Genomic DNA, 20,725 nt, shown 5'->3' with positions numbered 1-20,725 from the left:
CAGTATTGCTGCCATTCTTTGGGAGATCAGTGAGTGAATCCATTCCTAGAGCCCGATTATGTGATCAACCACTGTTGTTAGAACTGAAAATCTTTTTTATATCTGGTAACAATGCCATCCAAGTGTCAATTAGGTGGTGGAGCTGGCGGCAGTGTTCCCAAGATGGAGCCAACATCAATAGCTTTGTATTGAAAGTGAGAAGTACTAAAATGCCTCAAAGAGGGCTGAGCAAGCACTGTGATACACACTGCTGCCAATTTAGGAGCAAGCCCTTTGCAAGCCATCGGAAATGGCTTTTCCAACCGGAAAGTAGCAGTTAAAAGCCCAAAGCCTGCTTCTGTGGTGATAGATTTATGTACAGTAAGAAACATCCCTCCCACTCGACATGTACTTCTTTGGAAAGATTAATCTCATGTGAAGTGAATTTCAATTAAATGTGACTGCCCTGTGCTAAACTCCAACTGCTATTCCTCACCTTTTCTCTTCTTACTTTGGAGAGAATGGCTACCAGATTAGTTCTGCTAAAAGATGGATCTTGCCACTCTCCTACTCAGAAACCTCCTGTGGCTCCCACTGCCCAGTGAAATAGGTCTTGATATTCAAGCTAATCAGTGAGTGGGGCTGAGTCTCCCCTGGGGAACAGAGACTCCCGGGAGTCTCTGTACATCACACTCACACCAGTAGGGCCACACCATTGAGACCACCCCCATTCAGAACCTAATGGTTGAGTGAGGCATTTATGTATTGAGAGCAGAAGTCTGATGGGATCTCAGTTACCAGGGATGGGATGGGAATGCCTGGTGGCCAACAGGTGTAGTGTTTGCTCAGTGCCTGCTGCTTAACAGATCCTTATTAAGCATTGGTGAGGTTTCCCAGGTGGTGCCAGCAGTAAAGAATCTGCCTCCCAATGCAGGAGAGTAAGGTTCAAGCCCTGGATCGGGAAGATCTCCTGGAGAAGGAAATGGCAACCCACTCCAGTATTCTTGCCTGAAAAGCTCCATGGACAGAGGAGCCTGGCAGGATAGTCCATAGTGTCGCAAACTGAAGGACTGAGCATTCATGCAACATTCATGTGATGAATGAATGGATGGTCTTTACAAGAATCTTGGTCTTTGAGTTCTATACCCTCAAGGACAAAGACCAAGGCTACAAATGTAAAGGGGTCTTTAGAGTCTTAGGCCATTCTGGACTTTCATGTCCTTGGTCTGGGTTAGGGAAATAACCTCAGTAATCAAAAAACAAACATTTCTTATGTTTTTCTAGGTCAGGGCTTCTCAATCTTGCCACTGTGGACACATTGGGCTTGGTAATTCTTCATTGTGGGGGCTTTCCTGGACATTGAAAGATATTTAGAGGCATCCCTGTCCACTTCCTTTGTGGCTCAGATGGTAAAGAATCTGCATGAAATGCAGGAGACCTGGGTTCGATCCCTGGGTTGGGATGATCCCCTGGAGAAGGAAATGGCAACCCACTCCAGTATTCTTGCCTGGAAAATCCCATGGACAGAGGAGCCTGGCAGGCTGCAGTCCACGGGGTCACAAAAGAGTCAGACCCGACTGAGTAACTAACACACACACACTGGCCTCTATCCAAATAGTTGCCAGCAGCACCCACAACCTAAGCTGTGAAATCAAGGATGTCTCCAGACATTACCAAATGCTCCTGAATTGGGGTTGGATTACCCCCAGGTTAGAAACACCCAGCTCGGGCAGTGATTCTCAATTCCAGTGGCATACTAATATCACCTGGGGAGCTTGAAAAAAAAAAAATACTGATGCCTGGGTCTCACCTGGAGACATTCTGATGTAGTTGGTTCTGGAGAGTGGCTTGGGGATGGGAAATTTTCAAAGCTTCTTAGGTGGGTGTAAGGTTTAGCCCAGTCTGAGAGCCACTGGTCTAGTGCTGGGCAGTCCACAAGTTTTACATGCATGATAAGCTTCATGACCTTCCTGTGCAGGAAGAGGGAGATTATTGTTGTGGGTTTCTGACTACAGAAGTGAGGTCCAGAGAGGTATGGTGGCCCTGTGAGTGGTGGTACTGGCATTCCAACTCAGCTCATCTGACTCCTAACACAGTGCTCCTCCCAGGGGGCAGGGCCCAGCCTGGGCTAGCTTGATGTTGAGGGTCATGAGTGAGTTTCTCCCTTCCCAGTGGTTCTTCCTATCCCTTAGCTCCCATTCCCTCACTGTTTCCCTGTTTCTTAATGCAAAGGTGCAGCTAACAGTCATTTACACTTGGGTGAGAACATAAGGCTGCTTTTTGTCTTCCAGGGGGATTTGCAAGTTATGCCTCATCTCTAACAGTGAAGAAGATGGCTTTGCATTAGCCCACAGATGAGGTGGGGATGGTTTTGGGGTGGTGAGGAGTGTGTTTCTGACACCTCTAGAATCAAATCCAATTGGTAACAGCCTTTCATTAATGTTCACCTCATTCTAGCTTTGAGCTGAAAATCCTATCCAGCTCCATTTCATTTACAAATAATTTTTGGAGCGTCTCCTGTACACTTGTAAGTGCAGTCACGAAGTCACTGTTGGCTGGTTCTCATTCACAAGGCTATAAGTTCCCAGGCAAAGGGCATCCTGGCCTTCTTCCGTGGCACTCACTACACCTTGGCCCACACTGGACACGTGACATGGTAGGTATTTGGCACATAGACAGTTGAATGTCAGGCCACCCATCTCAAACCCAAGCCTATGCCCCAGGGAGAGACCACATAGGTTAACCTCAGGACTAAACCTGCAGGCATGTGGCTGAATTTTTCACTTCTGCTCTGGGCTGGCATTAAGAGAAGCCAGCTTCAGAAGCCTTCAGAGAAAATGTGAGCACCGTGGGGTTTTGAAGCTTCCCCAAAACAGACATCTCAAGCAGAAACCACTTTTATTGGGATGGCTTCGTTTGAAGAAAAGGAAAAGAGACAACACCAAGAGACAGACTCTGCTAACAGGCGGGGGTAGCCAGGCGTCTCTGCCCCATGCTGTGCAGAAAGGGGGGGACCCCGGTGCCCCCGTCATGTCACTCATTCCTAGAGACCAAGATCTGCTCAAGCTTCAATTCACCTTTTTGAATACTTGCTTGCAGACCACACCCTCCACTCTCATCTCCTGAAACAAAAACAGATTCTTGTTATTGGCCAAAGCAAGGTCACACTTGAGGCTCAGCATGTCCAGGGGCAGGAACTCTGAAAATACTCTGTGACTGCTATTTTTTCCTCATGAGTTGGTCTGAATGAGACAATTCCTTGAAGAGTTAGATGACCTGGGTCAGGGGACATCAGTCTTGGCTATGCCCTCTAGATAGAGCTGGCTGGAGACAGATGTGGCTCAGAGCTGATCAACAGGACCCTCGGATGCCTCCTTCCTCCTACTACCCTCCAGGAGCCAAAAGGCTTTAAAAACACCAGGTCTAAGCCCAGGTCAGAGACTGTGCGCACATTTGAAAGAAATCAGGGCCAGAAGCAAGGCTCAACCCCTAAAGGGCTCAACAGGTCACTGAGACCAGGGTTGCAAACTGGCATGGTGGTTCCAAGCTCCAGCTGCACACTGGAGTTACCTGGGGAGTTTGAAAAATGCCTGGGTCCCAGGTTAGACTGGTTATATCAGCATTTCAGTGGGTGGAGTCCTGGAATTGCTATATTAAAAGCTCCCAGGTTGTACTAAAATGCAGCAGGGCAGCCCCTGCTGAATGTCACCAGAGAGAACGACAGCACAGTGTTTCTACACGTTCCAAGGTTGTTTTTTTTTTTTTTTTTTTATAGGAGGCTGGAAACTTGAATATTTATGTAACATCTCCTAATTTTTAAGTTGTTAGCTGAAAAAGTGTAAGGCCCATGGATGGCCAAATAAAAGATACCTATGGTCCCTACTTTGTAACCTCTGGCAAAAAGTCATGGAACTTTTGAGCTGAAAGGGCCGATGAAGATCACATAACCCACCCTGGTTGCTCTGCAGCTGGGGAAGTGGAGGCTCAAGAAGAAGACTGGTTCAAGGTCAGGCACTGCAGCCCAGGCTGTAAGCTGCCTCTGAATATGATGTCCTGGTGCCTCTTCTTAGTGCACACATGTCCTGAAGCTCCTACAGACCCTGATCTCAGCAGAAGCCCTTTGTGGTAGGATGCTGTTTTCCAGATGAGGTTGACAGAAAGAAAGCACCTCCCAAAAGTACCTGGTGAGTCAGAATAGAACCCTGGTCACCTGTATGTGGCTCCTTTCTCAGAACACAGAGTTCCAAGGGAGCAGGAGTGATGCGAGGTCTCTGCTCAGAGGGTAGGTGGTATTTTAGACTCCCAGGGGCTAAGGCACCTACTCTGGATATGGATGTGCTTTTTCCCGATAATGATAGCATAGACGTGGCTTTAACCAGCGGTCCCAGGCTGGAGGACAGCGTGAGGGAGGGGCCCACACCTGAGCCAAGAAAGGCTTCTCCTCTCCTGACCCAGACTGTTGAGACTGTGAGCAGATAGGGTAGGGGGTCCTTGGACATAAAAGAAACCATTTTTGACTGAAGCCACTTTGTGATCTAATGCCTGCCCTCGAACAGGTCTGAGTAAGTAATGATCTTAAGGGAAGTGAAGAAATGCAGGAATCAAGGAAAAGCAGTCAAGGAACTGTGATAAAACAGGGGCTGAGTTTCTTCTCAAGGGATACACATGACAATCTCTGGGTTCTGAAGGAACTAAAGCCCCCACTGAGGTGAATGATGGACATTTTCTGACCCTTGTGACTTCCATCAATTAAAGCTTGGACTCTGTTGACCTTTGCCCCATCTCAATGCTGAATTCTCCTCTGCTCAAGTCCCTTCATGAATACGTATGAGCCCTTGGCTTAAAACTTCCCCAATTTTGGTGTTTGGAAAGACATGGCTTTCAGAAAAATGCCCAGTGTTCTTCTTACTTGCTGCAAGTAATAAATGCTTCCTTCTCCCAATCTGTGGCTTGGCTGTATCTTTGGGCTTGACACCCACCAAGAGGGGAACCTAGTTTTAGAGTAACAAGATCATGTCTTGAGAAGCTTAGAGAAGTCACCCTGGTTCTGGCTAGCCACAATTTGGCATGGTGAAAACGGGTATCATTTGGGAGCACATGTAAGTTCTGTCATCTTCTAGCTGTGTTACTGGGATGTGAGCCTCCACGTCTTCTCCAAAATAAGAACCATAACAGTACCTGGTCATATGGTTGATGAGACAATGGAAAAGAGATATGGAATGCTAAAGAGCTTGGGTCCACATCTGATGGTTAGCAGATGCATGTCCTCACCTCCCTCTGATTGGACAATTGGGTCAGCCCAGACCTTAAACACATTGCTCTGTTCTTCAAATCACTCAAGCATCTTCTCCAGGGCCTTGGAAGAGAAGTGTCAGAGCAAAGCCAAGGCCCAGACATGGTGCATTCTTCCAAAGTCCACCCAGGCCCCAACGCGACCAGGACCTGTGGGGTCCAGCGTGGCTTACCCACCCACCTTCCCAACCTCCAGAACCTACCAGGTGCAGCTCGTCACCCTCAATCCACTGGGTCCAGCCACGTCCCTCCTTCTCGCCCTTCTGTACACACTCGAGCTTGTCCCCATCCCAGCTCACCGTGGTCTACCGAGGCAAAAAATACAGTTGTTATTCTGGAGCCAGCAGCCCCTGGGCTTTGGGGTAGGGGCAGCCCCAACCTTGAGAATCCAGGGTGTGCTCAAGTCAGTTTCATTAGAGAAATCTACAGCCTTGTGCCCCTTGCCCATCACATGCAAATCAGTTTTAAAATTTACAAAAACCTTCATAAATGTAAATGGGTAATTAGGAGAGAAAAAGTCACTGGGGTGGGGCTGACAGTGCAAAGGCTGAGAATGGGGCTGGGGCGGGCACGGATGTGGAGCATGCTCAGGAAGCTCCTCAAGACGGTTTCGTGTCCGGTTCCAGGTTCCAGGGGACCACGGTGGGGAAAGAGGAGGAAGCAACTTGTCTGCCCTTCCGGTCAGGCCACCACCCCCTACCCCCTGCCCCACCTTTGAGCTCTCACGTCTTCCCTGAGCCTCGTGTGCCACACAGGTACTGGGTGTGCTGATGGCCAGACAGACAGCAGGAGGAAGCCCAGTCTCTGCACCTGGACCTACCCAGAAATACAGAGCTGGGAGTGCTGGAATTTAGATGGGAGACAGCCCAGAAGCCCATGGGCTAGACTGGGACCTGTGTACAGAGGGCTTATCCAGTATCTGCAGCTGCCCACCTCTGGTCCATTGAGCTCTGCCCTACCCCATGGAGAGGTTAGAACCCCATGCGTCCCTTCACTGTGAGGCTCTGAGCAAGTCCATCACTTCTCTGAGCCCCAGTGTCCTCATTTGTCATATGAGGCGGTCAGAGGCCATGAACTCAAGAAGCCTTGGCTTCACAGAGGTAAGCTTCTAGGATTCTTGTGTTCCTGCCCTGCTCAGCTGAGAAGACGGTTAGCAATTGCCTGAAAAGGATTTAGGAGAGCAGGAGGAATCTGGGAAGTGGGTGTGGAGTGAGGGGTGCACTCCCTACAGGAGGACCACCTGCCCCTTCCTACTCCACCCCCCAGTCTCCAGCCTGGGTTTGCTGATCTCTACTGCCCCCTACTGTTGGGATGAAGCCTGCCGTGAGAGGCGGGCACAAGGGGGACAGGTGGAGCCGGTGTGTCCCCAGCTCCGCCCAGGAATCAAGCTGCCCTCTGCTCCCGGAGCCCAGAGCGGGAGGGATATGGGAGGACTTGGGGTGAGAGCGGCTTCTTTCCCTGGTCCAGAAATCACTCGGGGCACATGTCCAGCCCCAAGCCAGAGGGAAGGTCCCACCTCCAAGTCAGAGCAGAATGAAGTGAACGTCTGAGAAGGTGGGTGTAGGGTAAAGGCTACCAATGACCTCAAGCCACAGACAGGATGACCCTTTGCTGAGCGCCTTGTGCACACCCAGCCTGTGAAGGGAAGTGGGGACTGAAATCAACTTCAAGGAGCTCATAAGAACACTTGGCCTCCTCATCAACTGAGCTGCTCTTCATGTTTATTCAGAAGCCTCCCCTGCATACAGATGCATACAGAGGGCTCCAGATGCACCCAGAGGCCAAGAAAGAACCGTGATGCTCAGTTACAAGAAATACACTTCTGTCTCTACTGGAAACATTCGAGCCAAGGAGCGTATTCCTACCCTCCGTCCTATAAAATGCAAGAAATGCTCAAAAAAGATCACAATAATAAAAATATTGTAATCTTGCTTCTTCAGAGATAATTACTCTAACATTTTGGTGCATTTCTGTCCAGTCCTTTTTTCTCTATGTATGAAAGTTGAAAGAATTAGTCGCTCAGTTGTGTTCCACTCTTTGCAACCCCATGGACTGTAACCTGCCAGGATCTCTATGTATAATGTTTTTGTTTTTAAAACAGTGGGCTTCCCAAGTGGTAAAGAACCCTCCTGCCAATGCAGGAGACATAAGATACAGAGACATAAGGTTCAGGGTTGCATCATATATGGTTTTGTACCTGTTTCTTCATTTAATAGAAGCAATTTTCCACTTTGACAAATATTCTCCATAAGCATTATTTTAATTGTTATGTAATATTTAGGAAATGGACACATAATTTGTAAGGCCCAGCCAGCAAAAAATGAAAATGAAGACTCCTTTATAAAAAATGATTAAGGATGGTAAAGGATGGTAAAGAACCTGCCTGCCAATGCCGATGTAAGATACCTGGGTTGGGAATATCCCCTGGAGGAAGGCATGGCAACCCACTCCAGTATTCTTGCCTGGAGAATCCCCATGGGCAGAGGAGCCTGGCAGGCTACAGTCCTGGGGTTGCAAAGAGTCGGACACAACTGAAAAGACTTAGCAAGCATGCAAGAATTTTAAGACAGTGACAGCAGAGCATTAAACCAAGGGAGGGGCCCTTCTGGGAACAGAAGCCTGTGGAGCTCCCCTGATGGCAGGCCCATGGAAGGCAGTCCTGGCAGTATTTCCTTGTACATGCACCATTATTTAACCTGTTACCTATTCTTGGACATTTAGGTTATTTATAATTCTGTGCTACTATAAATAAGACTTCCGTACATAGTTTTGAACACAATGTTTTGTTAGAATAAATTCTGAGGCAAAAAGACTTGCATAAAAGAGTGAGCATACTTTTAGGGTTTTTGATATATATCACCACCTTGATCTCCAGAAGGCTCACACCTGCTTCCCTTCCAACATCAATGTCAGAGAACGAGCTTGAAAGAGATGTTCATTAATGGTAAAGCAGGCTTTGCTCCGGTGCTAACACGTTACCCTTTCCAGATCATTTGGCATCTTTTAACAGGGACCATTTGGATATAGATAATAAAAATACCTTATCAAAAGAATGATGGATGGTGCAATTTCAGGCTTCATGATAGACCTAGGGATTCAGGGAGTAGAAGGCTCTTGGAGTGTAGAGAACTCTTTGTTAGAGCCCTACAAATCAGACCCTCAAAGAGAAGGATCCCAAACACACAAATGCTATGTCAGTTTCCACAGGAGGTACTTTCTCAGCCTAGAATTCCTGTTGACTCTTGACCCTGGGTGAGTTAGGCAGAAAAGAGACCGGTTCTCGTCTATATTGAAGATACAGAGAGGCTGAGCTCAGGGAGGTTAGGTGATTTTCTCAGTGTCACCCAGCTAATGAGGAAAAGAACCTGGGCTGGAACATGGGCCTTACATGACGCAGTGCCTTCGTTTCCCAGCCCATGCAGGGCGCCCAGCAGATGTCTGGTAAATTTTGAGGGGCTGCAGAGAAAACATGGACATTATGCTAAGACTCTGAGCAGCCCCAGAAGGAACACTCTTCAGTTCAGCCCAACCATTGCTGGGTGTAGGTGCTGGGAGCCAGAGTTGGGTCCTGAAGACCCATGCCCCTAAGAGACCACCACAGAGAAGGAGGGACAGTGACATGCCAGGTGGTTATAGCTCAGTGTTATAGGCGCTGGCGTCAGGGGAAGCACAGAGGCAGGAGGGCCCTCATTCTCAAGGAAATATGACTAGCTTTCTAAAGTGGGAAGGCATTCCAAACAGAGTCAGTGCTGAAGGAGGGGGAGGTAGACAGGGTCATAACCCTTGCACTATAACTGGGACTGTGGCCTGGTGCATGTCTTCAATGCCTCCTGACGCTGCCTTTGCCCTCACACAGCCCCATGGCTCTGGTCTGCTGGTGGAACACTCACCAAGGGGCCAGGGAGCCTGCTGGGCCGTCCTCTGGGTTAAAGAGGCTGGGAAGCTCAGCTCTTGGTATCTGTCTCCCTCCCATGCTGTATCAGGTTGACCCAGTATTGTCAGCAAAGAACACATTCCCTGGAGTCAACAGACCTGGACCCTCTGTCCCGAGCTGTGGGAATGACCTTGGGCAACAGGAGGAACCTCTCTGAGCCTCAGGCCCTCATCTACAAAAGAGGGATTCACAGTACCTTCTGTGGCACTGTTCCATCAGGATCCCCAGTGGGTCATATGACGTTCACACCCTTGGGAAGCCCCCTCCCACACTGATTCTGGCCTTGGTGGTGTGAGTTGCTTTGGCCAATGGGACAGCAGGAAGCACAATACAAACAGTGCTTTCAGAAGCCCGGGGGGCTCACTGGGGGCTCATCATCTCAGGATCCTCCCTCTTGGGATGGAGCTGTTGTGCTTTAAGGAAGTGCAGGCTATTCTACATGGCATCTGGTCCCATCACTTCATGGCAAATAGATGGGGAAACAGTGACAGACTTTATTTTCTTGTGCTCCAAAATCACTGTAGATGGTGACTGCAGCCATGAAATTAAAAGACACTTGCTCCTTGGAAGAAAAGTTATGACCAACCTAGACAGCATATTAAAAAGCAGAGACATCACTTTGCCAACAACAAAGATACCTCTAGTCAAGGCTATGGTTTTTCCAGTAGTCATGAATGGATGTGAGAGTTGGACTGTAAAGAAAGCTGAGTGCCAGAGATTTGATGCTTTTGAATTGTGGCGTTGGAGAAGACTCTTGAGAGTCCCTTGGACTGCAAGGAGATCCAGCCAGTCCATCCTAAAGCAGATCAGTCCTGAATATTCATTGGAAGGACTGATGCTGAAGCTGAAACTCCAATACTTTGGCCACCTGATGCGAAGAACTGACTCACTGGAAAAGACCCTGATGCTGGGAAAGATTGAAGGCAGGAGGAGAAGGGGATAACAGATGCTGAGATGGTTGGATGGCATCACTGAAATGGACATGAGTTTGAATAAACTCTGGGAGTTGCTGATGGACAGGGAAGTCTGGCATGCTGCAGTCCATGGGGTCACAGAGTCAGACACGACTGAGCGACTGAACTGAACTGAGGCTCTTCTATTGGAGTGAAGACCGCATGATTCTCTCCAGAGGATGAGAAAAAGTGATCACTGTAGGAGAACTGAGGCTCCTCAACCGAGCCTTCAGCTGAATGCACTCACATGAAGCTGCGAATACCCAATCAATCCACAAAACCACGAGTAGGGAGTAAATGGTGGTTGTTTTAACGTATTATATTTTGGGGTGGTTTGTTAAGTGGCTTTGGATAACGACAAGACCCACTTTACCAGTTTATGCTGAGGATGAGAGAAAATATACATAAAATGCATAGGGCCTGTGTATGGGGTCCTAAGTAATGGTGATCATGACATCCAAAACTTAGATAAGGGTGGGATTTGCTTGTCAAAGTTGAACAATAACTAAAGCATTTGTTTCTTTTTTTGTTTAAGCCTTTCTTTTTAAAGTTGGAGATTAGAGAAGTGATGGACAAGCTAGTTACCATGGCTAAATGTTTCAGAAGCACCTTCCCTTCCAGAAGACTTGGATCCAAGAGGAGACCCTGCAGGGCTGCCTGGTGCCCGGAAGCCTTCTGATGTCTGCTTCCCCTAAAATTTAATTAGTCTTTGTTTAAGTAGAAGACCTATTTGGAGACTCCCCACTGACAGCTGCAGTGGCTCTGAAAATGCGATTGAGTTCTCCCACTTTGCTGTTCCCTGTTCATACTTGGTGGACATGGATTTTTCTTTTTTAAGCTTTTTATCCTGTAGGAATAAACCAGCCATTTCCCAGAGGAACAGATTTGTCCTAAGAACAGAAAAGGGGTGGGGAGTCAGGGAGGGGGGTGATCATCTACAAACGCATAAGAGGACAGAAGGAAAGAATGTTGGGAAATGGGTGGGTAACAAACAATGGTTGCTTGTTTTTCTATGACACAAAACAGCTTATGATAACAACCTTTCCCGGAACCCAAGGACTTCTGTGACCTCCCTCTGTGGTGAGCAGCCACCTTTGGCACATCAGGCCAAGTCTGGAATGAGGCTCAGCTTGCACTGTGAATGCAAATCTGAAAGGGTCTTTAAGAGGTCATTCAATTCAATTTCCTAGCTTGGACACTCATCATGGCTTAATCCTGTAATCAGGGTCTAGTGGGGGCACTTTTAGGCAAGAGGATGTTCCTGGTGCTTTTTAAGAGGCACAGGAAGGCAGGTGCCAGTGGGAGCTGAGGTGGGTATGGTACAGATCACAGTGTGCTGTCCCCCCCAACCCCTGCACCATGGGCTCTGGGGCCCCACCTTGGAACTGAAGCCCAGACAAGTCAAGGACAAGGGGAACGTATGGCCACCTTCAGCTCCCCTCCTAACAGTAATCCTCACAGACCATCTGAAGTCTGCAAATGAGCTGCAGCTCAAGGCGGCTGGTTATAAAGCAAAGCCGGTCCAACTTTTCTATTAAAAACTAATAACCCCCAACACTTTGTCCTTGTCAGCAGCTTTCCCAGAAACACATGCACCAAAAGATGAGTGAGGACAGTCAGTCCTCTGATGGGGGACTGCCACTTCAAAAGTCATTATCCAGCTCCCCTGACCACTTAGAAACCCGAGCTGGCGTGGAGGTGACATAGAAAACCCAGGTCCCACCAGCAGCCTGAGGAAGCTGGTTCCAAGGATACCTTGAGGCCTCTCACTCCATCTGAGTGACCTGTACGGTGAGTGACAGACCATTCCCACTAAATGGACCCAGTGACCTGGCATGAACCACAGACAGTGAACTTAGCTGCCAAGGATTTATAACGATCCTTAGAGCCCCAAACATCCACTCCCACAATCACGGGGATGATGGCTCAGTGGTCCTTCTGCACTCGCCCTCCCAGCTCTGGGGTGCCTCTGCTTGGAGGCCTCGGGCTGGACCTGATTGCTTCTGTGGTTCCACAGCCAAGTCCTAAGAGGGGAGGTCTTGTCCACGATTGGTTCTGCCTGCAAAGGCCAGAGCCCTCCAAAGCCTGTGCTCTTTAAATTTAAGGGGAAAATTGAAAATCCAGACAGTGACCAGACACTTTCTATACGTGATGTGAAACGAGTCGCCAGTCCAGGTTCGATGATGCGCGATACTGGATGCTTGGGGCTGGTGCACTGGGACGACCCAGAGGGAGGGTATGGGGAGGGGGTAGGGAGGAGGGTTCAGGATGGGGAACACAGGTGTACCTGTGGTGGATTCATTTTGATGTTTGGCAAAACTAATACAATATTGTAAAGTTTAAAAAAAAAAAAAACCATTGTAAAAAAAATAAAAATAAAATTAGGATAAAAAAAAAAGATACAAATTAGCCATTCCCCCTGGAGTTTGGTGCTTCACCTTTTGAGGGCTTCTGGAACAAGGAGGATGTTTTTAGACTCTAGTACTGTTAAATGTGGAAGTGGGAGGGTAGGAAGGACAGGGAAAGTAAATGAGAACCTGCCAAGTGCTGGGTATGGTACTGGGAACTTTACAGCTGATCAAAATTAGGCTTGTTAAGTAACCCGCCCAAGCCATCTCAGGGTTAGGGGTTGAGCCATCACTTGAACCCATTTCTTTCTGGCTGACTCCATGAGCTCCCCTGCCCAGGAGGCCAGGCTGGGTGATCTTCTGATCCATTACAAGGGGGCTGGCAATGACTTAAAATTAGCACATTCAGGGGAAAAGCCGATTCATTCTAAAAGCAGGTTAAAACTAGATTAATAAGACCTTAAAACACGAACAAGTAATTAGGTACATAAAAGCCATCAGAAGCAACAGCTACAGACCCATAAAGCCACAGTAGGCCTTCGTGGGCATGAACAAATGTGATTCCAATACCATGAAGAAGCCAAGAGCAAATGATACTGTGAATCTTAGGACAAACAAAACAATAAAATGTTAAATCTTGACAAGTCATTTAAAAAAGTCCTTAAAAATTCCAGAAAGTACCCAGGATTAATTTTAAAACAACAACCCATCAGAGAGCTCAAGGTCCCGTGAGGCCACCATTCTGGGGAAGAGGGAGTGAGGCTGGAGAAAGTCATGGGGTTCCCATGGAACTGGGCTCAGTCATTCCAGGGGCTCAGTACTGAGGATGACCCGAAGTCTGGACTGGACCCAAGCTCTGCCATGAAGCAGCTCAGCCTGGAGGGAAGGCAGACATGCCAACTAGCACCAGTGCCACCTGTGTCCTGTTGCTGGGTACCTCCTCGTGGAAGTAACAGCATCCTGTCATTACTGCCATCATCATCATCCCCTCCCCAAATCAGGAACTGAATACTCACTGCATGCTGGGCAGGGTATTAAAGTGTGGGTCATATCAACACTTTGGCCACATCATGTGAACAACTGACTCACTGGAAAAGACCTGATGCTGAGAAAGATTGAGGACAGAAGGGGAAGAAGGCGACAGAGGATGAGATGGTTGGATGGCATCACTGACTCAATGGACATGACCTTGGGCAAACTTTGGGAGATGGTGAGAGATAGAGAAGCCCAGTGTGCTGCAGTCCATGGGATTGTGAAGAGTCAGGCATGACTTGGCGACAACATATCTGATTTGTTTGATTTGATTAACATATTTGATTCCCTAAGCCTCTGGGGCAGTGATGCTTCTCCCCAATTTACATATATAGAGACTGAGGCTTTACGGTCACTCAGCCATTGGGACTTCCCTGGTGGTCTGGTGGTTAAGAGTCCACCTCCAATACAGGGGACATGGGTTTGATCTCTGGTCAGGGAACTAAGATCCCACATGCCCTGGAGCAACTAAGTCAGCGCACTACAACTAAAGAGCCCTACAACTAGAGGGCCTAACGAAGCCAAAAATAATAGATAACTTTTAAAAAAAGGTCCCCCAGTCATGAAGTGGGGAGATGAGGTTTAACTTCAGAGCATATGCTCTTGGCTACTGGGCTCTGCGTTTCCCTAGTATAAGCTGACTCTTGAATGAACACTAAGGTTTTGCAACACAGCTCTGTGTAATCAAGGGCTTCCCTGGTGGCTCCGACAATAAAGAATCTGCTGGCAATGAGAGAGACCAGGGTTCAATTCCTGGGTTGGGAAGATCCCCTGGAGAAGAGAATGGCTATCCACTCCAGTGTTCTTGCCTGGAGAATCCCATGGACTGAGGAGCCTGGTGGGTTACAGTCTATGGGGTTGCAGACTTGGGACACAACTGAGTGACTAACAACTGTCATTTTTCTGGGTAAGTGAACAACATTCAGCAGAGATAGGTTGCACACCAGCCTCACATGCTAGAAACAGAAGGCAGGGAAGGTGAAGATTCTGCTCTAAAGAGCTCACAGACTATTGAAGACAAACAGAGAATTCCTGTAGAACGGCAAGTGCTGGTAGAGGCAGGTGATGGTGACTGTGGAAGTGGGAGGGCACCTCATCAGACTCTGAAGTGGAGAGAGAGGTCCATCAGGGAAGGCTTCCTGGAGGAGGTGATGCTGGAATCGACACCAAAAAACAGCAAGAGTTAGGTTAAGAAACAGAAATTGGAAAAGAGGAATGAGGGAATTTCAGGCTCAGAGAATAGCCTGTACAGATGCAGGGAGCTCAGGGGGTTGCATGAGTGAGGCTTCCAAATGGGCTTTGCCTGGCTGGACCCTTCTGGAACGATACCCCTCAGGGAGACTAACTCTGCACCTCCAACCCCAGAATGTACCAGCATCTCTTTTTTCTCACTTCACAACTTTGTGGCTCCAACCCGCCAAACCTGGTACAATAGAAAATCTAAATATTTGCCTATCTGGCAGGCAGAGTTGGCTCTACTACTTGGGCAGGTACAAGGAATTGGTCTATTCCCAAGTCCACCTGCAGTGGGGGTGGAATAAAGGAGGGGCTGTCCTGCCAGAAGGTGCTCAGAGAGGCCCAGAAGAGCAGAGCCTACTCGGGGGAGGCCTCATCTCTTCCATGGGGACTTCTGGCCTCTATTTTTCTGTTTATCTTTCAAAGCAAACAGAAATAAACAATTCCCGGAAGATAAGAGATGGCAGCTCAGTAACCAGGGAAGGTCAAGCAGGTCAGGATGTCTTGACGAAGAACTCCTTTGAGTCTATACTTTTATCCACTGCAGGATACCAGCCCCCATCTTAGCATCTAGAGCAGAGGAAACACACAGTATTGTTTGTTGACTCAATAGAATAAATAAAATGGCAGAAAACATTCTAGGGGTACTCATAAATTTTCAGGCAATGAACATCCCCCTTTCTTCTTTTACAGACAAGCTGTCCTAGACAAGGGGCTTCCCTCGTGGCTCAGATGGTAAAGAATCTGCCTGCAATGCGGAAGACCCAGGTTCAATCCCTGAGTCAGGAAGATCTAGAGAAGGGAATGTCTACTCACTCCAGTACTCTTGCCTGGAGAATTCCATGGACAGAGGAGCCTGGCAGGCTATAGTTCATGGGGTCACAATAAGTCAGACACGATTGAGTCACTAACACTTTCACTTTTTCATCCTAGGCAATGTGGCTGTTTGTTCTTTCATAGATTAGCCTCATAGAAACAGGTTAGCCATTGGAACGACATGGGCTCTGAGTTTCTGAAGCCTGGAGTGCTTAGGGCCATGCCCGGCGCTACACAGCCAGAATGAGCAGGAGTCATGGTTTCCATCCACGTCTCCCTGACTCTGAACCCACAGCCTGCCCATTTCTCCACAGGAACATCTTGCTCCCATGGATGCCATTCCCATTGAACCCGGCAGACTGTGTGTGAGGCTGGTCTGGCCATCAGACAACAACTTGTCTGACCTAGCTGGGCACTGGCAAGGGACCCAATGACAGCCTTGGACAGAGGCTGGTCTGGACTCCAATCCATCTCCACCTCTTTCTAGCTGGGTGACACCAGCTATTTACCTTTTGAACTCTTCATCAGCAAAATGGGGCTAATGAGTCCTGCCACAGAACAGAGCCATCAGGAGGAAATGAAACAAGGGTTTGGAAGGGTTTGGAAGGACCTGTCTTAGAGCTGGACTCTTCTTAGCTCTCGGTCTTGCCCTCCATGCCCCTGTTCTCAGTGGGTGTAAACAGGCAGGTGCCCCTGCAGCCCAGCCTCTGCACGTGTAACCTGCTAGCTCTTCTCTAAGTGGCCAGGTGTCTCTTCACACAATACCACCTGCAGAATTTGTCTCCTGGAGGACACAGTTTATAAAGTGAGAGAGCTACCGATAACAGCTCCTACTGATGGAGCAGTTGACTGCAGGCTTTCCTGCATCTAATCCTCACTGTGAAGCAGATATCCCTTACTTGATAATTATTCCCATTTCACAGACACGTGAAGGCAAAGGAAGGTGAAGTAACTTGCTAAATGACACCCAATTTGTTAAGCGGCAGAGATGGGACTCCAAAGATGAACTGAACTGATTATGATGTAGTCGGACTGCCAGGCCCTGCCTTGAAGGGAAATGGACTGTGGACAAGCAAGAGTTTAGAGGAGGGCCAAGAACAGCTACCCTCAGCCTGGAAGCTGCAGATCTTGGCCAGCAGGGCAGCCTCCACTGCCAGGGAGAATGAGATGGAAGCCAAACCTCTCACCTCCCCTGCCAATCCCATCCCAGGACATCACAGCTTCCCTGGGGGACACAGCATTTGAGACTGCAAAAGTCTCACAGAGAAATTAACTCAGAGCCCTGACCCCTTAACATAACAATGCTTCCATTTTTCTCTGGTAACAACCTGAAGTTAGACAGCCTGGATCTAAATCCTGGCTCCACCAGCTAGCTCCCTGATCTCAGACAAATGATATCTATTCATTTCTTATTAATATTTCCCTCAATCTAGGAAGAATTTTGGCATCTTTATCATAGAATTGTGAGGATTCAAAGAATTAGTGCATAGAAAGTGTTTAGAATCCTTAATACCAACACACATTAGCTAGTTTTTAATGGCAAGTAGATCTCGTAGATATGGTGAAAGACGACACCTATACTGTTTGAGGTTCCACTATTTTTATACTCATTTCATAAACACACTGGAGCTAGTTGTGCCAGGCACTGGAGATACAAAGGTGTGGGCCCCACTGCTCAGCATCTCAAATGCACTGAGCATCACAGGCGCCCTGGGGCAGCACCTGCGGAGAGGGACAAGGAGGCAGAGGGGAGGATGAAGGTGGATGGGGCGTCAGAATGAGGTCTGTGGAGCAGTTAAACCTGGGCTGGTCCTGACCATGAGTAAGTATCCTCCCAGGGAGAGGAAGCAGGGGACTTATCCCAGGGAAGAGCGCAAAGAGGTGCAAAAGAGGATGGTATGTGTGAATGGTGGGATGGGGCTAAGTGAAAGGTGTGAGGCGGGAGTGGGGCTGGATAGGCAAGCGCTGCCATGTTCTGAGGTCCTGAAGGCTGTTTGGATTTTGCCCATCAGCCCTGGGGAGACTCTTCGGATTTTTGAGCTGGGGAGTAGAAGCGTGATCCATTTCTCTTTTTATTTTTTTTAAATTTTTGCCCATTCCACACAGCATGTGAGATCTTAGTTTCCTGACCAGGGATTGAACCCTTTCACCCTGCATTGGAAGTGCGGCGTCTTAATCACTGGACTGCCAGGGAAATCCCCGTTTCCCTTTCCAGAATGTGAAGGATGGTAGAAGGGAGATCGGTGTGAAGATACTGGAGTAATTAAATGAAATCCTCCATGGAAAGTGCTGAGCCTGGCACATACTGAGTGTAAGAGATGTTAACTGTTATTATTATTACGGGCAAGAGATACTCAGATGATGGGGAAAGGGGAGAGAGATTAAGCAGCAGATCTGTGGAACTTGTGGATGGGTTGTCCATAAACACTTTCCATTTATCTTCACAGCAATCACCTTCATGGCTACACAGTGGTCTATGGAATTAAAAGCCCACAGTCACTCTAAACACCTGCGGTCCCAGGCATTTAGGGACAACTGCAGGAGGTGGCCTGTTGTGTAAACCACACAAAGCTGGGAGTCAGAGGTCTGAAGTTGAATCCTGGACTATGGTTAACCAGGAGTGTGACCCTGGCAGGACCATGGGTCCCTGTCTGTTAAAAAGAAGAGTACTTCTCGGCTCTAGGATTGTTGGAGGACTGAATATATAATACATTATACATCAGGCACTAGGGCGGAGCCTGCCATATATAGCCCTCAGAGGGTGGCTCTGATTCTATGGGCTGTTGAGGATTATTACTGACCAGCTTCTACAGATTCCTTTGTACAAATATAAATAGATACAGCCTATCTTCTGAATTTTCCTGGAATGTAATTCCATAAGTGGGATCTCTGAGTCAAAGAATAAGATGATTTTTCTGACTCATTGCACATTATCAGATAGGATTCCTACACACCCCAACCCTTGACCCCCTGCTCATTTTCTGAGTGCAGAGCCAGTTTTACTGTAAGGTTGGCAAAGACTGATTTTGCAGGCTGGGTTCTCCCCCAGTCCTGACTTCATGTTCTGCACACGAGTCTTGTTTTATACAGTTTTCCCCCAGACTATTCCTATGTTGTCCTTGGACCCTCAGGTCAAGAAAGAAAGGAGAGAGGGAAGAAGGAATCTAAGCTATTTGCATACTATAGGAAACAAGTAGAGTCTTTAGGTATTTAACCAAAATAAATGTGCTCTCATGGTAGAAATTCAGGTGGCATGAGGTGACCTGGGGTTCCTCTTTTGAGGACAAGGGGTGGTGTGTGTGAATGTGTGTGTGTGACGCTCTAGCACAACTCCATTTATACAACACAGACAGCTACAAAAATGCTTCCCAGGGAGGAAGCTTTTGTGAATCAGGCACAGTCTCTGCTGTCAGAGGAGCTTCCAGTCAACTTGAAGTCATACAGGAATAAATCCCCAAGCCCAGGTGAGATGTCTGCCAATGCTGATTTCCAGGCAGACTTCCGTGGAGAAAGGGGAATCATGTTTACAGCCTCTGGGCGCCTGGAGGGGGTTTCCCAGTTCCAGATCCTGTGCAGATAGGGGTCTGGGTTCACCTGTGAGGGCCTAGAAATCCTGAGTAACTAGGGTGGTAAACCAGCACAAAGGAGGCTCCCACGCTGAGTGCACATGCACAAGCAGTTTCAGCTGTGTTTAGACACAGTGTTTAGACCTGTCTATCCGGGACTTTTGGAGGTGGGTACAATAGGGCTGAAGGTGAAGCCCTGGATCACTCCCAACACCCTGAGGCTGTCCTTTTCCCCGTCAACCCACACTCCAGCCTCTCATGCGGGGCCTGCCTTGGGTGGGCGGCCCAGGGAGGTGGAGCTCCCACTCGGCCTGCAGAGACCCATCTCCAGGTACCACACACCCTCTCCCACACCCCTCAGAGTCCTTGTCGGCTCAGCTACTGCTTGAGATTAGTCAGAAACAAGAGCCCAGCCCTGGCAGACCTCCAAGCTTTAGTCAGAGAATATTCCAACTCCCACTGTGTACTCACCATACACCAACACTGTGGTAACCGCTTAGCTTGCATATAGCACATTGAATTTTGTAAAGTATCTTCCACTTGACGTGCTCTTTTAGAACCTTGCCACATCTGCACTGAGATGTGGAGTCCATGTTCCCTTCCTTGGGAAGATGGGTGGGCCTTTGGGACTGCCTGAACCAACAGAATATGGCAACATTCTTTCTATATGACTTCAGAGGCTAAGTAGATTATAAGAATGTCATATACTTCTCCTTTATTCTCTTGGCCCCCTTTTTCTTGGAACCCGGTTGTCATGTTGTGAGGAAGCTCAAGCAGCCAGTAGAGAGTATGAGTGAGCCATCTGGAAAGTGGGCCCTCCAATGCCTCACAAATGTGGCACACAGCAGGGATGAGCCTCCCTTTTTGAGCCCCGCCCAAATTGCAGATTCATGAAGAAAATAAAGAACTGTTACTGTCTTGGAGTCTTGGAGCACTAAGTTTTGGAGTGGTTTGTTACACAGCAATAGAAATTTGAGATAATTCATCACTACATAGTTTTCACAACAATCCTATTAGTGGTACTGTTCATATCTTTGGCTCCTGTTTACAAATGAGAACACTGAGGTCCAAAGAGATAGAGTATGTTCCCAAAGGAAACACAGCTGGAGAGTGGACCCAGGATTCAAATCCAGGTCCATCTCAAAGCCAAGCCTCCCAGTTGCTCTGCTGTACTCTGCACTTGTCCAGCTGCACACACTGTTGGTATCACTTTCTTGGACCCTGAGTCACAAACCATTGTGGGCTGCTGCAAGTTTGGTGTCTCCAGGCATCCACATGGACTGGAGTGCATCTCTCCTCTTTCATTAAATCCCCATAAATGGGCACCCTTAACTCCAGCACACTGAACCATGAAAAGAACATCATCAGAACCTGGGCACGGGCCAGCCCACTTTCTCATTTCTCTTTCTTAGTAGTTATTATAAGCATGGTCTTTGAACCCACAGCATCAGCATCAGTCAGGAACTTGTTAGAAAAGCTCTTGGTTCCTACTTGAGACTTCTGAATCAGAAAATCGGGATGCGGGGCAAGTTTAAGTTTGAGAACTACTGCTCTAACTCCTACGTGGTT

The 20,725-nt window shown here is 48.1% G+C and overlaps 1 protein-coding gene across 1 annotated transcript in view; it reads right to left on the bottom strand.

Annotated features, from left to right (window-relative positions):
* Positions 1-2,860: 2,860 nt before the first annotated feature.
* The window catches only part of LOC109559781 (uncharacterized), a 169,806-nt gene continuing 151,941 nt past the window's right edge, over positions 2,861-20,725 (bottom strand). The window contains 2 exon segments of the mRNA XM_070794115.1: positions 2,861-3,101; positions 5,475-5,576. Coding sequence (XP_070650216.1) covers positions 3,048-3,101; positions 5,475-5,576 — 156 coding nt within the window. The 3' untranslated portion in view covers positions 2,861-3,047.

This window comes from Bos indicus, chromosome 1, assembly GCF_029378745.1.
Source record: "Bos indicus isolate NIAB-ARS_2022 breed Sahiwal x Tharparkar chromosome 1, NIAB-ARS_B.indTharparkar_mat_pri_1.0, whole genome shotgun sequence".
Taxonomy (NCBI): Eukaryota; Metazoa; Chordata; class Mammalia; order Artiodactyla; family Bovidae; genus Bos; species Bos indicus.
Note: the sequence above shows the minus strand (reverse complement) of the source record. Positions and strands in the feature narration are given on the sequence as shown.